We start from the raw sequence: 18,932 nt of genomic DNA, 5'->3' as shown, positions 1-18,932 counted from the left end.
CATACACACCGTCTTCTGTAGTGTCTTTGTCTGGTTTTGGTATCAAGGTAATGCTGGCTTCATAGAATGAGTTTGGAAGCATTGTTTCCTCTTGAATTTTTTGGACTAGCTTGAAAAGAATAGGTATTAATTCTTTTTTAAATGCTGGGTAGAATTCACCTGTGAAGCTGTCCATTCCTGGACTTTCGTCTGTTCAAAGTTTTTAGATTGCTGATTCAAATTTGTTGCCAGTAATTGGTCTATCCAGCCCTGACCTTACGTATCTCTTCATCTGGTGGTTCATCTGTATCCTTCATACCTTTAATAAACTGGTAGGTGTGAGGTGCTGTGGCAGAATCATCGGAATTGGGGGGGGGGAGGTTATTAATAGAACTTCTGCTCTATAGCCAGTTGGTCAGAAGCACAGGTGTTAACCTGGGCTTGCTATCGGCATCTGAAGTTTGGGTAGGGTAGGATAAGGAGGGGAGGGGTAGTCTTGTAGAACTGAGCTATTAATCTGTGGGATCTGATGCTATCAGATTACAGATCTTTGGGTAGATAGTGTCAGAATTGAGTTAAATTGTAAGGTACTCATCTGGTATCAGAGACTTGCTTGTTGTAGGGAAAAAAAACCCACGTATTTGGTGACCAAAAGTGTCAGAAATGAAGTGTTTTGTATGAGGAGTAAAGGAGACACAAAGGAGATTGAATTGAGGCTTTCCCCTACAATAGGAGGGAAAGACTGAGTTTTTCATTTTAGCTGTCTATTTATCTGTGGGACATTTGGATCGTTTCTACCTTTTGGCTATTGTGAATAATGCTGCCATGGGCATTGGTGTACAAGTATCTGTTCGCATTCTTGCTTTCAATTCTGCTTTGGGGTATATACCTAGAAGTGGAATTGCTGGATCATATGATAATTATCTCTTCAGATGCTTAAGGATGGGGGCTGGTTGCCAGGGAAACGAATCATGTGATTAGAGGGTTGGACCCCCTTGGTCTCTGGGAATAGAGAAGGGCTAGAGATTGAGTTCAGTCACCACTGGCCAGTTAATTTAATCAACCATGCCTGTGTGCTGAAGCCTGCATAGAAACCCAAAAGGACTGGATTTGGAGAGCTTCCAGGTTGAGGAACCAGATGTTTTCACATGTCACTGTGCTTGGCCCTAATATCGTCTAGGATAGATGCTACTTTGTTTGGGACCTCACCGTTTTCATGTAGCTGTTGATTCGTATTCTTTAATATCCCTGTGATAAACCTGTCATCTAGTGAGTGAACAGATTTCCTGAGTTCTGTGAGCTGCTCTAGCAAATTAATTGAACCTAAGGAGGGGTTCATGGGACCTCTGATTTATAGCCAGGCATCAGGAGCACAGGTGACAACGTGAGTTTGTGATTGGCATCTGAAGTGGAGAGTGGCCTTGTGAGACTGAGCCCTTAACCTGTGGGGCCTGCCACTATCGCTAGATAGTGTCAGAATTGATTTGAATTGTGGGACACCCAGCTGGTGTGCTAAAACTGCTTGGATGTGTGGGGAAGCACCCCTCCTTCCCAAAACACATTGGAAACTGTTGATCAGACTCCAATACGGCAGTTGATCTGCCACTGTGGTTTTACTTCTAAAATCCTAGCATAAACATAGTAAGGTTGTTAAAAATGATAAATAGCATTTTTTTTTTATCATTACCATCACTTCTCTGCAAACACACCTGCTGTTCTGAATTCCCTCCTTCTGTGGTACTTACCTAACAAAATCCTAATCCTGGTTAAATATAACTACCCATTCCTATAAACCTGCATCCAAATAGCTGAAGATGCCAAAGAACACATCCCAGGAGACTGAGTCACAGTGGTGAAGATTCTTGTTAATGGCAGAGCCAACACTTGGAAGCCTCAGGTATTACAGCATTGGAGTATTACAGTTCAGTCAGGGATGTTACAGATGATTCACGCATTCTGTTGGCTATCAGAAGACATGGCCTGTAAGGCTTCTTCCAACTCCCAGATTCTAGAATTCCACATTGCTTTTTATATTCTATCAAAGTATATGTCTTGCTGAAACTTTTTCTTCAATCATAATGTTAACCATTTGTATATGACTTCTTTTGACCGTCTCATGTTACATATGACCCAGTAAACAGTTGAAAGTTGTAAAATATTTGCTTGTCTCTTCTTTCTCTTGTGCTTTTAATTCCTTCCTCTCTTCCCAGCACAAAAGATAAAACACAAATAAAACCCATCTCGACCTTTCAACTCTGTCTCCTTCTTTCCCCATCCCTGTATCACCAGGTTTCTGCAAATAAGGGTTTTCACTCACTGTCAACTTCCTTCCATGCACTTCTCTGGAATCTAGTTTTGGCTGCACTGCGATTCCCCTGAATCTGCTTTTGCTAAGACCGTGTTCTAGTTGTCAAAGCCAGCGGACCCTTTTCATCATTTCCCTTTCCTGATCTCTATAGTACCTGGTTGGCTGCTCTGTTTGGAACATTCTTCTCCCACAACATCAAGCTTTTTGGGATATAACTCTATAACTCTACTTCTCATGCAAGCCTTGCCTGCCCCTTAAATGTTGGTGTCCCCCAGAGTTCTATTCAAACCTTTGGCTTTATCAATCTCATATATGCCATGCTCCAGGTCCGTGTGTTTAAGTGCTTATTAATTATTCTAGAGAAACTTTAATTTCAGCATATCTGAAATCACACTATCTTCTGCTCATACTTCATTTTTTTTTCATATTCCACACGTAAATTTTCACCAACTCCCACCAATTCTACATTTTTACTCTTTATTCCCCTCATCTCCATTCCCACTAACAAACAATTCTTTGGTTCAGTTTTTATCTGAACCAATTCAGTAAGCTTCAAATTGGTCTTGCCCATCTATTCTGAACAAATTGCAGCCAATATGGTGATTTAAAAAATTATTTTTAAAAATATAATCATGCTGTTTATTTATTACCTGCTCAAAATTCTAAAGGATCCAGTTGAATTCCTTACTAAATATTCCAGGCCATTTGTAGCATAATGGAAAGAACATAGGTTTCAACTCTTACCAGTTGTATAATTGTGTGTGTGTGTGTGTATGTGTGCATGTGTGTGCATGTGTTGGGGGGAGGAGCAAAGGAAGGAGTGTTCACGTTCTTCAACAGAGTTGTTGAAGGGTTAAAAATGTTAAAAGTGTAGTGTCTCATACAAGGAAGGTGCTAAGAAATGTCTGCTCTCATCATACCATGTTGGTCCCATAGGATTATACTGACGTCTCAGAATGCAGCTGGTCTGATTTTTCCTGACTCTTGTTTCAGCTTGTCCCCAGAACAGCCCCATCTTTGGTTTCTCTGGTTAATTCCTACTCATCTTTCAGTATTATGCTTGGGTACCACTTCCATGTCGAGCTTACGTAACTTGACAGGTTAGGGTAGATAGCCACCATTTAGGTAGAGTTTAATCACTGCCTCCTCTCTGCTTCTGCTCCCATTGTACACTCCATAAATCTTATTTGTGGCCCTTCTGATATTGCTGTTAAATGGTTGGTTCTAGACTATTTTAGCAAGTACACTGTTGGTTCCTTGAGGACAGATGTCCATCATCTTTGTATCTCCATATCTAGCCCAGTCACCTGCATGAGTACTAGTCATCAAAACCTTGGTAACTGAATGTCCAAATTATGAGATATGTATAAACCAGGTGCAAAATAAGGGCAAGAAAATGTGCTTATATTTTCTGAAATAAGCATTGACCATTTTTCTTGGAAAATTCAATCTAGTTTATGAAAAAAAATTCAGACGAAGTATTTTGTAGAAACTTTTCAGAATAACTTACAGAGCATGTTACCACCGTGCATACTCATATGCAATGGTTTAGTCCTTAAAGATTTTGTGAGGATTAAATGAGAATGTTTCTACTGCCCGCTTAGCAGTGCCTGACATATAATAACCACTTAGAAAGTTGGTCTTTAACAGAATTATAATCGTTCATAGATCATGTCTTTGTATTTATCTTGTTCACCTGTATTTTTCTAAAATCTGTATTACCAAATCAACTAAATGTGGCACTCCTAGAAATGGATGCACTCTTGCAGGATGCTGTAGGATACAAAACAGTATCCTGCCGTAGTGGGCTGGACATTTAAAGGAACAAAAGGTCTCCTTAATGTGACAGTGGTTGAGTCCATGTTCATATGACAACACCATATTGATGACTTTTAAAACTAACAAACACTTTTAAGACAAATTAAGATAAAATTGACTGTCTCTTTACTTAATGAATTTTTTTGCCATAAATCATAATATTAATTTAGATTCTAATTGTACTAAAAGTTCTAGATTCTCAACTATCAGAATAATTAAAACACTATAAATAAGTCAGCAGTATTTTAGATACCTGAAAGTCCACAAGTGTTTTCATTCTAGCCTTGTAAGTTTAGAGACACAGTTTAATTATACCTGTACACAATCCTTATCTTGATTTTGTTATGATTATTGAAGTTAAACAATTTGATAGTTTATGATTATTATGCAGTAAAACTTTCTGGCAAGTATTACTTGAAATTAAAAAGTACTTAAAAATTAAACTTACTAGAAAAAATGAAAAGCATTATTCTTTGTTCTAACAAATTTTATTATGCAGTAATTACAAAGGTTAAAGACTCTTCCATCTCAAATAAAAATAACTGTTATAATTACACACATAATATGCAGAGGGTGCCAACAAATGTATACACATTTTAAGAAAGGAAAAACTTTTAATTGTAATACTCAATATATGTAAACTGATAACACAAGATGAATACAAGTCACTTTTGACTTCTGCAATTACAAGAGGTGCTCAAAGTGGTTACCATCAGCGTCCAGACACTTCTGATTACCGCGAACTACTGCTTGAGCACAAATAACATCTCTTAAAACGTGTATACATTTTTTTGGCACCCCCAGTAATAGTACCTTATAGTGATTCCAATAAGTATCAAAGGAAATACAGTGCATTTTCCAATTGGAGAGACAAGTCCTTTCCCATTCACAGTGCTGGGCACAGGAAGCCTGTGCACTAATGATCTGTGAGGTCATGCTAAGTGACAGTCCACAGAGAGCTCTGCCAACACCTTCTTTCAGAACGTGAAGTACCGGGCAAACCAGTCCTGGCGCTGGCGATCTGGAGAGGCCACCGGGGAGGCTTCACTCTGAGGGGGACTGGATTCATAAAAAGAGAGACATGTAACCCAGCATTAAGTTGTTTAGCCAGATGAAGGGGAAAGCACTTAAAACATCAGTGTAGATGACCACAATGGTTCTCCATGTCAGATGTGTGCTCCAGTTTGCTACTTCCGCTACACCAGATTGGGGCCCCCACTCCACACGAGTGCATCGCAGCCCAGGTGTGACATCACTTAAGGAGGAGCCCCATCACGACAATTACCAAAAAAACAAAAATCAAAAAGTTGAGGAAAATGATGCCACCTTCCTTAAATAAAAGAATTCAGGAGGAATGGTGAGAGGTAAGAGAATAAGATAACATTCCCCTCAGCACCTTTTCTCTTTTAGTTAATTAAAATTTCAGAATCTGACACAAGCACTTGATTCTTACAGATGTGTCCTTACATGTAACTAAATTAAGTGACTAAACCATAGTATAGTATTTTTACTATATATTTTATTAAACTTTCATAATTTCACACGCAAATACCCTAGGGGAAAATGAGTGCATTAAAAAGCCAGTTTGCCCTCCATCTTCAAAGTTATATATTTTATACTTATCTTAGTCTAACTGTAGAGTTTATACTTAAGTCTAACTAAAGATTCTTTGGGCTAGTTGAGAAAATAAAAGAATCCCTACCGTCTCTGGGGGAAATTACAAGGCACGCAACAATGTGTAATGGAAACTCCAGTAGTCATGTTCCTTGGGCTCATGCACATGCATCTTACTGATACCTGAACATACGCATGCACAAGGGAAATAAGCAACACAAAATGTTTAGCAGGACACACATTCAAAGGTGTACTTGACTATTTTTCATTCTTGTTATTTTTTTCTATTTAAAATCATTAGTCATTAACTACGTCATTAATCACTTAACCTAGAAAAAGATAGTCTACGTATGAGACCATTAGTACTCCCTGCTGAGATTTAGTAAAATGAGGAAATAGTAAGTATAAAATGATAGTATTTTCTGACTTTATTTGAGGGGTAAACAACTGGATTTCATTCAAATTTTATTTAATAATAATTTAATTAACAACGCTGAGATAACTTAAAATTGGAATGTCAATTATAAAAATTATTTTTTCTAAATTTATTTGTTGCCTGTGTATGTCATTAAGTTCCCAGAACTTACGTATTTCTTATTTTGACAATAAACATATATTTTTACAAATAAGCCTGGTAAACAAGAAAGGGGGAAAAAGTAAACATGTAACACAAGAAACAAACAAAAGCTACTTAATAAAAAAAAATATTCTTCTGTACTAAGAATGGATTAATGAAAAAATAGCGACAATACTAAAAATGAAGCAACAATCCATAAATATTAAAATTCTAAGTACATGAATTATATTAAGCATTTAGAAAATTGACTAACAAATTAGAAAAATCTTTTTAAGAGTCAAAAAGGAGTTCTCTAGAGAGATGACAAATATATTTTGAAACTATTTCACAGTACTATTTCTTTTCTTAGGCTGTTCTTAAGATAGATTTCTGCAATGTAAGAAGGTAAATTTCTCGCGTTAAAAGAGAAAAAAAATCACTGGTGAGACGGGGCTCACCTCAAAAATGTCTTGGGATCTTTGAGTGGCACTGGCTGTGGAAGTGGTTTGCTGCTGTTGAACTCAATATCGTGGACTGGAGAATTAGGAATGGGATCCAGGCGGTTAGGATGTCCATTGCCCACTCCACCAGATTCCAGAGCACTTAGATTGGGAACACTTACAAACCTGTTTGTTGGTGATTTATCATTCTTCTTCTTTTGCTGCATTAAAAATAATACATGTGAGAATAGTCCCTGCACAAGGACAAATGAAAAAATAGGAATAGCAGAAGATATAAATTTGGTATGGGAAAATTTTCAAAGTTTTATGTTAAATTGGGATGTTAAAGTGAACCAGTGTTACCCAAAGTGTGTGCTGGGCATCCTCGGAGGTGTTCTTTATCTACATGGAATCCTCACAGACAGACATGCTGCTAGGTCAGAAAGAAGGAGGAAGAAACATTTAGGAATGATTCATGGGGAGGGGAGGAGGAGGTGGAAAGAATGCCAAGGAGTAAAGAATACTGGGAGGAAAAGGAGAAAAGATGAGGGCGGTAGGGAAGAGTAGGTGTTGGCGATATCACAAAGTTAAACACATTCAGGCTAAAATTAGGAGAAGGTGTAAAGTTAAACATAATTTTAAGAGAGGTCCATGAACTTTAGCCATCTGTCAAAGGGAGGCAGTCCTAGCCTGGAAAAAAAAGGAATTACAAAATACTTGGCAATATAGTTTAAAACAAATCTCATAAATCTACTTAAGACCTACAGCAGACTTAGAGAAATAATTTGGTTTTAAATTCACCACACCATCTATCTGAAGAAAGAAAATTAAATCTGCATAATTAAGTCTCATTTCCTAATTAATTAGTATCATTAATTGGCTTACAATCTTTTTATAAAAATTTAAAGGTTATAAAACAAAATCAGTTATTTTTCAATTGTTCTTTAAAATTAACAGTTGAAAAAGGGAATACAATTGCAGATTTTCAAAATCCATCAGCTTATAAATCTAACTTTAGTCTCTATTTTATTCACACATCTAAAATCAATGAGCATCATCTTGTTATGCAGAATAAAAATTAACATGTTGTAAAATATTTTGAATATTCCAATATTTTACTAATTAAATGTATGCTAACTAAATATATGGGCGTTTTTTTGTGTGTTTTTTTTTCCCCCCAAATGATTCCAGAGGTTGGAAAAAAAATACTATTAATAGACAAGACAGCCCTTTTTTCCTTTAGTTATAAAATAATGATCTCATCATCTAGACATCGCCCTCTATGTCATATTCTCTTAATCATGGAGTCTCTGACAAGGAGCCTATTTTATCATAACTGAAAAAGAAAGGAAGAATAATGTGTTCTTCAGAACTATTTGTGAAAATCGAAATCACTAGTAGTAGTCAAAAGTATTTGAAAGTTCTTACACAGATGTATATTGTGGATTTTCTTGTTCTAGTTACAGAGGGCATAATTAAATGTACTTAGTTTCTATTTTAAGAAATTAAAAGTTATTAATGGTAAAGTTCTACAGTAATGGTTTTGTAGCTAAAAATGTACTTCCAATAAAATAATAAAGGAAAGGAAAATATTTCGAGTATCTCTTGTTTTAACAACTCTTTCAAAGCTTATTTCACCCTAAATTATGAACATGAAAACTAAAACTAACTATATTTATTCATTCACCAATTATTTATTGAGAGCCTTCTCTGTGCCCAGCAGTATGTTAGGCTTTGGAGACAGAGCTATAGAGCTCCCTACTTTAGTCATTCTATTTTACAAAACATTGAAGTTTAAAGTTTAGAGCACTTTAACTTGTGAAGGAAGGACAGAATCTGTGTTCTTAACAGAAAAGTTTTATAACCTTTGAAAACAAAAATTTTTGTCTAAGGGCCTAATAGAAATTAGGCACGATATGCAAATAAAATACGAATTTAAAAAATAGCGTTAGCACTAGCACTTTTATTTCTACTACTATTTCTGCCCAAACATATGTAACCCCATAATTATTTATTCTTTATTGCTTGCTTTATTAACTAGAATAATTTTGGTGGCTTATACAAAATGGGATGAAACTTTGCAACTGAACAAATATTTATTGAATACCTACTATACCCAAAGCACTATGATGGGAGCCACAGAAAGCTGGGGTACAAAGATGTATAAGACTTAGCATGTCCATTTCATTTATCTACAAGGCTCTTCCATCTCTAACAGCAAGTATCAGAATAGATCATGGTCAATTTTAATTGTTAAGAAAAGGTCCTCAGACTGAGAGAAGTAAAGCCCTTCTCTGACAACTGGTAAGTAATAACACATGCCCAACCCAAGGTAGCCTTAAGTTAGGGAGAGCTGCTGGGTAGACAGGGCTGGAGTGTCTTAAGACCCCATAGAGGATAGTGAAACTATCTAAGGAAATGACAAGAAATTATGTTGAAGAGATTTACAAGTTAGTTCTCTTTACAAATATGAAAAACAAAATGGTAGCGCCAAGGTTTTATAATTTAAATATCATGTTAAGGAGTATGAATTATCAACAAATAAATATTATTAGCATCTCATTCTGAAAATGAATACATGAAGAGTTCATATTTTAGTCCTAGATTATTAAATTTAAGAAAACATATTTTGGAAGCTTTAGCCTATCCTCTAAATACTTTATAAAAATGTTAATCAAGTTTTAAACTATATTCCTAGTTTACATTGTTTACATCACATACCTTAGTCAATGGATTAATAACACCAACAGTAGGACTTGAATTAAACACTTTGTTGAAGTTAGTTTCTCGATTGACTAATTCCAGCTGATAAAATTTATTATCCTCCTATGCAAAAGAATTATAAACATCTCTTAAACATATTTTATTGAATATCTTAAAACTTCATTGTATAAATGTCATTTCATTCAATATTTAATATAAAACCTGAATGAAGATTTATATTTTGCTCAAAGATTTCTAGACCTGCTTGCCAGTTTCTTAAAGACTAATAGTAGGTAAGTTTTCAACACCTTTCAAACCCTATGTTACGGGACTCTTCTCTATCCTTTAATGCTTTTTTCCTCCAAGAATGGAACTAAATGTTTTATTTGGTTCTCTCCCTGCTCCAAAGAGCTGACTGCAGTTTGCATTGATGGAGCTGTGTGCATGGCTGAGTTGCTTCCATTCATGAAGATGACACTAGGATATAGCATTATTCTTGAGTACTGGAACTATATTTGATCCTGTCTGATCTCCTCTCTGAGACAGCAGTGGTAATCAAAGAACAGAGAAAAAGTGAATGGCCCATAGGGAGAAAACCCTTTTGCCCTTCTCCAACAACATGCGCTGACTGAAAACTAGGCTATAGGAAGTAAACATAAGTAAACAGTGTGTGAAATGCAGGGTTGTGCTCTAGTAGAACTAGATTCTTCATTCCCCTCTTAGTTACCACTGACCGTCATCTGCACCATTAACCTCAGCCTGTGTCTCACAGTCCAGAGTCGGGGTGTAGTGGGAAGTGTGGGGCAACGCTTGGCTAGATTCCTGGCCCTGTCACTGATTGCATTGGAAAGTTCTGTGTTGCACTGGAAAGTTACTTTACTCTTTGAAGTCTAACACCTATTCTGTAACAAGGAAAAAACACAATTATATCTGTAACACCTGCTCAGTATGAACTAGAAAATCAGTAAGAACTAGCTATTCCTATGGACCATACATGAAATACACTTAATACATATGCTAATTTCATGTGTGGAATGTAAGGGGATTTTCCATGAATTTACTGCTATCAGAGAGAACAATCTATGAGTCCTGTGCTCATGTTGACAATGCTTGGAGAACTGGGTGGTTAGTAGGTGGAAGCAGGGGATGCTCTATCTTTCCAATGCATGCTTCTGGGTTTATCTAAGAAGCCCAGTGTACTGCCTGTTAATTTTGGCAGGAACTAGCCCCAGACAACAGTTTGGCTTTCCTAAATGCTAAAAGAGATATATTTTTTAAAAAAGGACTTCAGAAATAAATGTTCTTTGGCTCTCTTTGCATGCTGATGTCCAAAGTTTTTAGTTGAAGGAATCAATGAGCACATAGTGATTAGTGTTCTTTTCTAGTTTTACTCTGAAATATTTCTCATTTGTTAGTGGCAGTAAAAAGCAGTTTTTCATTACTGGCCAGCACATATAATTTTAAAAGACTCTGAAATGTTTTATGAATTTTAAAACATTTGTGTATGTTTAATTAAACATACACAATTCAAGAATAATGGCTTTAACGAAAGCAATGTGTTGTTGAACCTGTATTTTCTTCCCTGATGGATTTCTCAGAACCCCTAACATCACATGGACGGAGACACTTTAAGAGAGCCTGTGGCTTTTCCTAGGCTACCTCAGGGAACCTTTTGCCCATGGGTGTCTCCTGGGATTGAGGTTCGGTGGAGCACAATTTAGGAATTAACATGACTAACCTGGAAGTGGACCATGCGATCTAACCAGGCTGTGCAGGCTGTCCTTTCCTATCCGACTCTAATCCTACACGTACAGCGCACACCCCAATGGTGTGTTCACTGTGCACTGGCGATGCCATATGACTACACATTGGATATGTACTAAAATACTGAAAGAAGGCACAATCCCCTTAAAGATACCAATTTCAATATTAAAATTACTTTGTATTTTCCCCCCTCATGCATAACAGTTTAATAACCTTTCAATCACAATGCACGTATTTTATACTTTCAATTTTTGCTTAGCATTACTTAAAAATATTTTCCCATGTTTTCCCAATCAACAGTATACTGATTACTACATGGTCACACCAAAAACAAAATATCTTACAATTAGTTTCTTTATGACCTGGTCTCTTTCTGTAAGCATGGCTTTTAATTCTGTAATCATCTGTATATCTTCTGGTTTTGATTCTCTCATTAGATATTTTTCTTCCATTTCTTCTAGTCTAAAAACAAGAAAATCTTTAGCTTATTAATATGACTCAGACACATCCTTTTGTAATACCTACATTTTTTCATATTAGTTCACTTGACTACATGCACACACAAACTTAAAACCACACCTTTTCCTTAAAACTTTTGAGCATAAGGACATGATTGTCTCAGGAGCTATAGTGTTATTACGGGCTCTGCAGGGGTAGGTGACATAATTAAAGGCTTTGCAGGTTACTTTTTGAATAATTCACTCATTTTATGCCATTTCAAGGGTATATGTGGATGAGGTGAGAGGTAAGCTCTGTAGAAGAAATGATATGCTGAATGATACTAACCTAGCAAACGCAGGTTTGCTGCTGGAAATGTCGGCTTACTTAAGGAGAACTTATGTTATGACATAAGGCTTGGTAACATATATAAAAAGGACAAGAAAAAATACAGAGGAAAGGAAAAAAAGGACACATGTTTGACATCATTTTTTTCTAGTTGATTAGAAATTCAGTTTAAAAATTCTGTATTATTAGCTAAAGCATATAAGCAGTAAAAAACGTTCATCAGGTAAGAGAAGACTTATATTTCCTTCTAGGTCTATTCTGTCTTGAATAAAATGAGAAAGTAATAGGACTGAATGCCATTGAAAACTCTAGAATAGAGGGGACATGGACTCTGAAGAGTCTAAACAAGGTAGAGTTAAAAGAATATAAACGGAAACCGCTGTCTTAGCTTGAAAAAAAGCACTTTCAATTTTAGAAAATTTAAATAATTAGGACAATTGAAAAAATCATACTATTTTCTGAATAAAAAGGATAGAACAAAAGTTCAATAAAATTATGGTTAATGAAGATTTACAGAAAAATTTATTCACTCAACAAATATTGAGTCACTTGTGGATGGCCTATCTTCTAGGAATCAGTGACCCATGCCTGACCCCTAATCCCAGAGAGGTACCGGAATCTCTGTGTATTTTAGTAATTTTAGTATACAACTCCACTAACTGAGCCCAAGCAAAAGATTTGGAGATAACATGTTTGGCTCCTTACCTTGACCCATGACCGACATTCTAATCTGGGAGTGGGGAGGTATCAGGGTGACGAGATATGTGGGATTAGGAAGTGACTGTCTCAAGATCAGTTGGGACATAGTTCAGTGTGAGGTCAGTTTCACTATCTTCACTTTGGTTCTTTTGTGGCAATGCAGAATGAGTGAAAAATGTTATCACTGAGCCCACATAAAGTGATCTTGCCCTTTGTCACAATATGGCATTTTATGGGCAACGGTTTATATATTGTATGGGTAAAGGTTTTAAGAAGCTTGAGAACTGATCCAGTCAAAGAGAAAGAAAGGCATTTGGTAACATCGGAGTAGCCACAAGATGTCACTGGAGTACTTTATCATTAAAAGCTAGGTACAAGAGTTTTGAACTGCTTCCTGCTGAACAAGAATAGTTGCTAATGAATGGTTGCTAAAAAACTAGATTTCAAACCTTATTTAACACTATTATGTCTACTTTTTGTTTTAGTATAATAAGAAGTTATGGTAAAGGGAGTCTAAAACAATCAGTTACAATCCTTAAACCACCTTTCTGCATAATAAAGGCTGACTCTGAACCAACTTCTAGTATGTCTTCATTTAGCTTAAACATTCTTTACCTACAAAATTAGTATTAATCTTCTCCACAAAACATCTTTACATCACCAAGAAAATTTAATGAAAGATTCGTGGATATTAAAGGGAAAAATAATTGAATAAATCAGAGAAACAGAATCCATATAAACACAAATGGGAAAGCATTAAAGGAGAGAACAAGTAGGTAATACGATATAGATTTAAATTGCAAATATATTTCCAGAATTATTAGTCTTTTGAAATTCTAATAGGAAGAACACTTGGTACTATCCCCATATCCATTTCAACCCAACACTACTCAACATTTTACCTTTCTTCAGTTGCCTCAGTGCAGCATTGTAAGCCAGCACTACTTCCCAAAGACCAGGTGTGAATGACTGGAGATACATGATTTTCAGTTTGATCTCTTTTAATCTTTCTTATCATAAAAAGGAGAAAGTCCGTTTGGTTCTTTATATCTTAAATAGCCTTCAAAACATATGTATCTATATTCTAAATAGAGTATACTCTATACTCTAAATAGAGTAACATATACTCTATTTCACAACCCTCAGGCAGGCACTGAACATCAAGGCCAACTAGAATCTCACAACATTGTTTTATTTTCACAGAATTTATATTAATATAATTATAGTTAGCCTCTATTTAGAGTAATGGAGACAATTTTTCAGTAGTGACAATGGTTTTACTGTAGAGATAACTGAGTTTTCCTGTCAATTTTTAAGTTAAAATGAGTTAATTAAAGACATTAAGGAAATAATATCATAGATAGCCAGAAATGACCAAATTCCCAAAGATTGTATAGGAATGATTAAAGCCTAGGAAACACATTGCCTTGAGGGAACCACACAAATACATATGCCTTTTACTCAAAATACTGATTCCTATTAAAAGTAATGAAAAGAGAGAGACCAAACAGAAGTAGAACATAGAAAATTACCAGTTACAGTCACTGTTTGATTCTTCCCAGGCAGACATGCCCTGATTTTTTTGACTCTGAGAATATATAGGTCAATGTCTATGGTTGATGGACAACACAAACCTAAAATATAAATGCCTAAAAAGCTGTATAAAACTGTGTTTTAAAAAGTTTCCAAGTTGATAGTTTCTAAGCTGTTTTTTAAAATAAATAATTGACAAAAAAAATCAGTACACTGGGAGTTTCGAGCCAAACAACAGTATTATTAGGCACACATTTTAGAGTTTCAATTGTATAAAAATGAAAGAACTCTATTATACCACCTTTCTCTACATCCTGAAAGAAAAGAAATTTAGTTATTAGACCAGTTTAATGTCAAACTTTTCTTTTCCCATAACTTTTAGACACAGGTGACTTGTGATGATAGGACTACTACATCCTTCTCTCACAAAGTTTATGAAAATAACCTGAATGGTAATTTAAAAATCAAATGACAATCACAAAAAACTATTACAGTGTTTCAAATAAAAGAACTCAAATAGCTTTTAAAGAATAATTCTGGTGGGCGGTGCTTCTTTGCAATTAGGGATCACTGACCTACTTAAAGACCACGTACAGAAACTCTGTATTTCCCCAAGAAGAAATTATCTTTCTGCTTCAGTACAGTGAGACCTAAACAATCAATCGTCTCTGAATCACCTTTTTGGCATAGTAAAGATCTGACCATGTTCTAGTGTATGTTTACATTTAGCTAAAACGAAGTTCTTTAAAACAGCTCTTTCTCTCATTTGTTTCTAAAACAAACAAAAACCATGACATTTTTATTAGTACAGGTATTTTACTAAGAGACTATATTACTCAAGAAAATAAAAATACTTCTATACACTGTCTGAAAATCTAAGACTTTAATACCCAGCACTAGAGAGGAGGATTTCTAGTAATCATTCCACAAGAGATACAGAACTCTTAACCACAATTTCTACAATGTTTAGAGGGTGCTTTTCCATTCTTTAAATCTGTTGTCCCCTCTTCCCTGGAGTCCAGAAGGTTTAGGGGCAGGAACAGAAGCAAGAAGCTTCCAGCTGCTGCGGAGGTCCCTTGGCTCTAGGCTTCAGTCTGGCAGGCTGGTCCCTCCTCTACCACCTACTTTCAAGAATCCACAGGAGTTTTCTGATTTTTAAACTTTAAAGCCAGCATGAAGTTGATTAGGAACTTTAACAGTGCACCCTTAGTCATTTGAAAAGGCTAGGAATAGTTCAAATGCTGCTCCCGCTGCTCCTAAAACTGGAATGGACTCTGCCTGCTCATCCACCACTTCTGCCTAAATTCAAACCATTCAGCAGATCGAAGCTGGCTGCATCTAAGAACATGGGTCAGAAATCCCCAATAGTCTACAACAGTGTTTCCCAACACGGTAGTGACTTGCCCACAGATGGGTATTTACACTCAAATTAATTAAAATCAAATGAAGTTAAAAATTCAATTCCTTGATCTCACTGGTCGCAGTTCAAGTGCTCAGCATTCATTGTGGCCCAGTAGCTACTGCACTAGACAGAGCAGATACAGGACAACTTCATTACCACAGAGAAACCCACTGGGCAGGGCTGGTCTAAAGTATATTTGTGTGTTTCTGACCAAAAGAGTAAATACCTAAAGCTAGAGGCTAATTATACGACGGCAGCAGGTTTCTGGTGAAAAAAGAGATATGATTGGTTAGCATGAATCTAGCTGAATCATAAAACAAATGGTAGATCTAGAAAAGTGATAAAATACTTGACTAAACAATTAAATAATTCTTTACTTACTAAAAATGGTCATAACATAGAAAAACTACATTGTTATTTATTATCTACTGAAAATCCATAATGTACAAAACCATATACCAAAACAGAATACAGTGAAAACAGAGACATAACCTTTACTCTTTGTAAATTAACATTCCTAAGGAGACAGGACACAGAACAGACAGAGGTTCTTCTTCTTGTGAGCATGTTTTTCTAGAGCATGAAGTGGGGCGCAGGCGGGTGCCAAATTTTCAACCTCTGCCTGATGAATAACACTGAGGCCACGAGAAAGGAAAGCCAAGACAATGGGGTTTAGGGTAACTCACTTTTGCAAAATGCCTGAGGTTATGAGCTCTTCTACCAGGCAGGTATCTGAGCTCTTACTATGGCTCAGAAGGATTTTAAAATTACCTCCTATAATAGCAAACAACGAAAATCACTGTGACTAGGGAAATGATCTCATGAATCTCCTATTTCCAAGGTAATTTCATGAAGTGGTAAATATAGAAAATCCTCAAAAAATTCATTCATGAAACAAACATTCATTGAGTGCTTACTAATGTGAAAATTCTGTGTAAGTCCATTAGAGCACCTCACCTCAGAGGCCACTGAAGTAAATGCTAAAGACTGGGGGTCTATTTTTTTGTTCCAGTTTAAGTGAATGTGGGTATGTGTGTTACACATGTAACGAAAGTTATTTACTGTGAGGCCTAATTGGTTAAATGGGTGAAATGTAAAGAGATGATTTTTAGATCCGGGGAAGATAATTAGGAAGTAATGACATAGGAGGTTATTCTACATCAGGGGTGTCCAAACTGCGCCCCCGGGCCAACTGCAGTCCGTGATCCATTGTTAATTGTCCTGCAGCAAATTTCAAAAACATATTTAGTAAATAACCAGGTGAGGCAATAGGTACTTCACCTCGAGTGAGTGGCCCAGCCGTTTGTGTATTTTACCGCATATGGCCCTTGGTGAAAAACGTTGAAAAAAGTTTGGACACCTGTGGGAAACCGTGCTGAAGTGCTAGCAGATGTTGTTTTGTGAAATGTTGAACCTTTGACTTCCTTGAGTGGTTTGTGCTCCCAGCAAGGCAAAACTTGCTACTTTGAGAACACAGAAACTGACAAGGTCAGGAAGTGCGGAGCTGGCCAGGAAACACTCCCTTGTTTATCTAAACATTATAACTATTAGATTTCAGACAGTTCTGTTACTTTTTTGAGGCCCAGAGTATATAAGCTGCAAAAATAAACTTGGGGTGAGGCATTCTACTTAGAACTGCATCAGTCTACTTAGAATTGCATCAGTCTACTTAGAATTGCCTGCTCTCCAGATCCCATCTTTGTCTCTCTTCTTTTTTCTCAATCCTCACTCCCCACTTCAGGGACTGTTCGTCTCGTCGGCAGGCACCGACAAGTGGAGCCCGAACAGGGACCTGAATATTGGGGATAAAGTGAAGGACACCGCACGGAGCTGAGACGTCGCATAAGGTAAGGGGTGCGGTGAGATACCACAGTCGGGAGTAAGAAATCATGGGACAGGGTAAAAGCAGAATGTCTTTCACTCAAATGTTAAAAAGTATGCTAATCGGACTGGACCCCCAAGATGAGGAGGGCCTAGATGAGGAGGGCCTAGAGGAAGCCGCTGCTCGATATCATGACCCTGAAGGTTATAAAGGGGTGGTTCAGACAGAAACAGGTGCTAAGACAGGACATCTGAATCCTCTCCAGGCAGAGATTGATCGATTACAGTCAGCAATCGCCTCCCTCTCTGTGCAGGTGCAGATGGTACAATCGAGGCAGGCAGAACAGACTTGCCCTCGTGATTCTCCTCTGCGTAAGGTTTTGCAAACCGCCTGCGAGTTAGGGGAAGATACTGTAGATTTTGGGTTGGCATTTCCGGTGATAGAAAGACAGGACGCACAAGGAAATCCTGTCCGAGACCATGTGCCTTTTGCATTCAAAAGTTTAAAAGGATTAAAAATGGCATGTTCTCAATATGGTCCTAATGCCCCGTTCACCCAGGCCCTGCTAGAATCACTAGCTACAGAAGCCCTGCCGCCTAGTGATTGGAAGCAACTTGCTAGGGCTTGCTTATCAGGAAGGGACTATTTATTATGGAAGTCTGACTTTGCAGAATTCTGTCAGAGTACTGCAGAGATAAATCAGACACAAAACATTCCTATCTCCTTTGATATGTTGGCAGGTAAAGGACCTTATAGAGACTTGCAAACACAATTAAATTTTGACCCGGCTGCTTATGCACAAACAAGTGCTGCCGCCAGGCGTGCATGGAAAAAGATTCCTATGCCTGGAAAACGTTCTGAGGACCTCTCTAAAATTATCCAGGGGCCTGATGAGACTTTCCAAGACTTCCTTTCGCGATTAATGCAGGCGGCTGGAAGAATTCTGGGAGACTCAGATGCCAGCATGCTGTTAGTTAAACAGCTCGCTTTTGAGAATGCTAATTCTGCATGCCAGGCTGCATTACGACCTTACAAAAATAAGAGTAACTTGTTAGATTATGTCCGGTTGTGCTCAGAAATAGGACCTTCTTATACACAGGGTCTTGCAATGGCAGCTGCCTTGCAAGGAAAGACTGTTAGAGAAGTGTTATTCCAACAACAACAACAAAAGAAAATAAAGGGACAGGGCAACTGTTTTGGGTGTGGACAGCCGGGCCATATGATCAAAAACTGCCCTAATAAACAAGGTCAGCCTCAAAGGAAGGAGGGCCCAAAACAACCTGGATTATGCCCAAAATGTAAGAGAGGTAAACACTGGGCCAATGCATGTAAATCTAAGAGGGATGCCTCCGGTAATCCTCTTCTTCCGGGAAATGGGAAGAGGGGCCAGCCCCAGGCCCCGCAACAATGTTATGGGGCGCAGCCTCAGTTTGTCCCCTACCAGGGAAATCCATTCAGGAACTCTTCCCAGCAACCCCAGGCAGCGCAGGATTGGACCTCAGTAGCGC

At 37.2% G+C, this 18,932-nt stretch overlaps 1 protein-coding gene across 8 annotated transcripts in view; it reads right to left on the bottom strand.

The window, feature by feature from the left end:
• Positions 1 to 4,576: 4,576 nt before the first annotated feature.
• Positions 4,577 to 18,932, bottom strand: part of FAM184A (family with sequence similarity 184 member A) — a 106,884-nt gene continuing 92,528 nt past the window's right edge. For 3 of the 8 annotated variants that reach the window (XM_081044804.1, XM_081044807.1, XM_081044810.1), the window contains 3 exons: positions 11,527 to 11,644; positions 6,734 to 6,936; positions 4,956 to 5,164 (listed from right to left, as the gene is read on the bottom strand). In XM_081044804.1, coding sequence (XP_080900930.1) covers positions 5,083 to 5,164; positions 6,734 to 6,936; positions 11,527 to 11,644 — 403 coding nt within the window. In that variant the 3' untranslated portion in view covers positions 4,956 to 5,082. Of the gene's footprint in view, positions 5,165 to 6,733; positions 6,937 to 9,265; positions 9,542 to 11,526; positions 11,645 to 18,932 lie in introns of those variants that run through there. The other 5 variants (XM_081044803.1, XM_081044806.1, XM_081044805.1 and 2 more) reach the window with 3 other exon arrangements.

The sequence above is a fragment of the Rhinolophus hipposideros genome (assembly GCF_964194185.1).
Source record: "Rhinolophus hipposideros genome assembly, chromosome: 3".
In the NCBI taxonomy this organism is placed as follows: Eukaryota; Metazoa; Chordata; class Mammalia; order Chiroptera; family Rhinolophidae; genus Rhinolophus; species Rhinolophus hipposideros.
The sequence above is the reverse complement of the archived record's forward strand: the minus strand, read 5'-3'. Positions and strand labels throughout refer to the sequence as shown.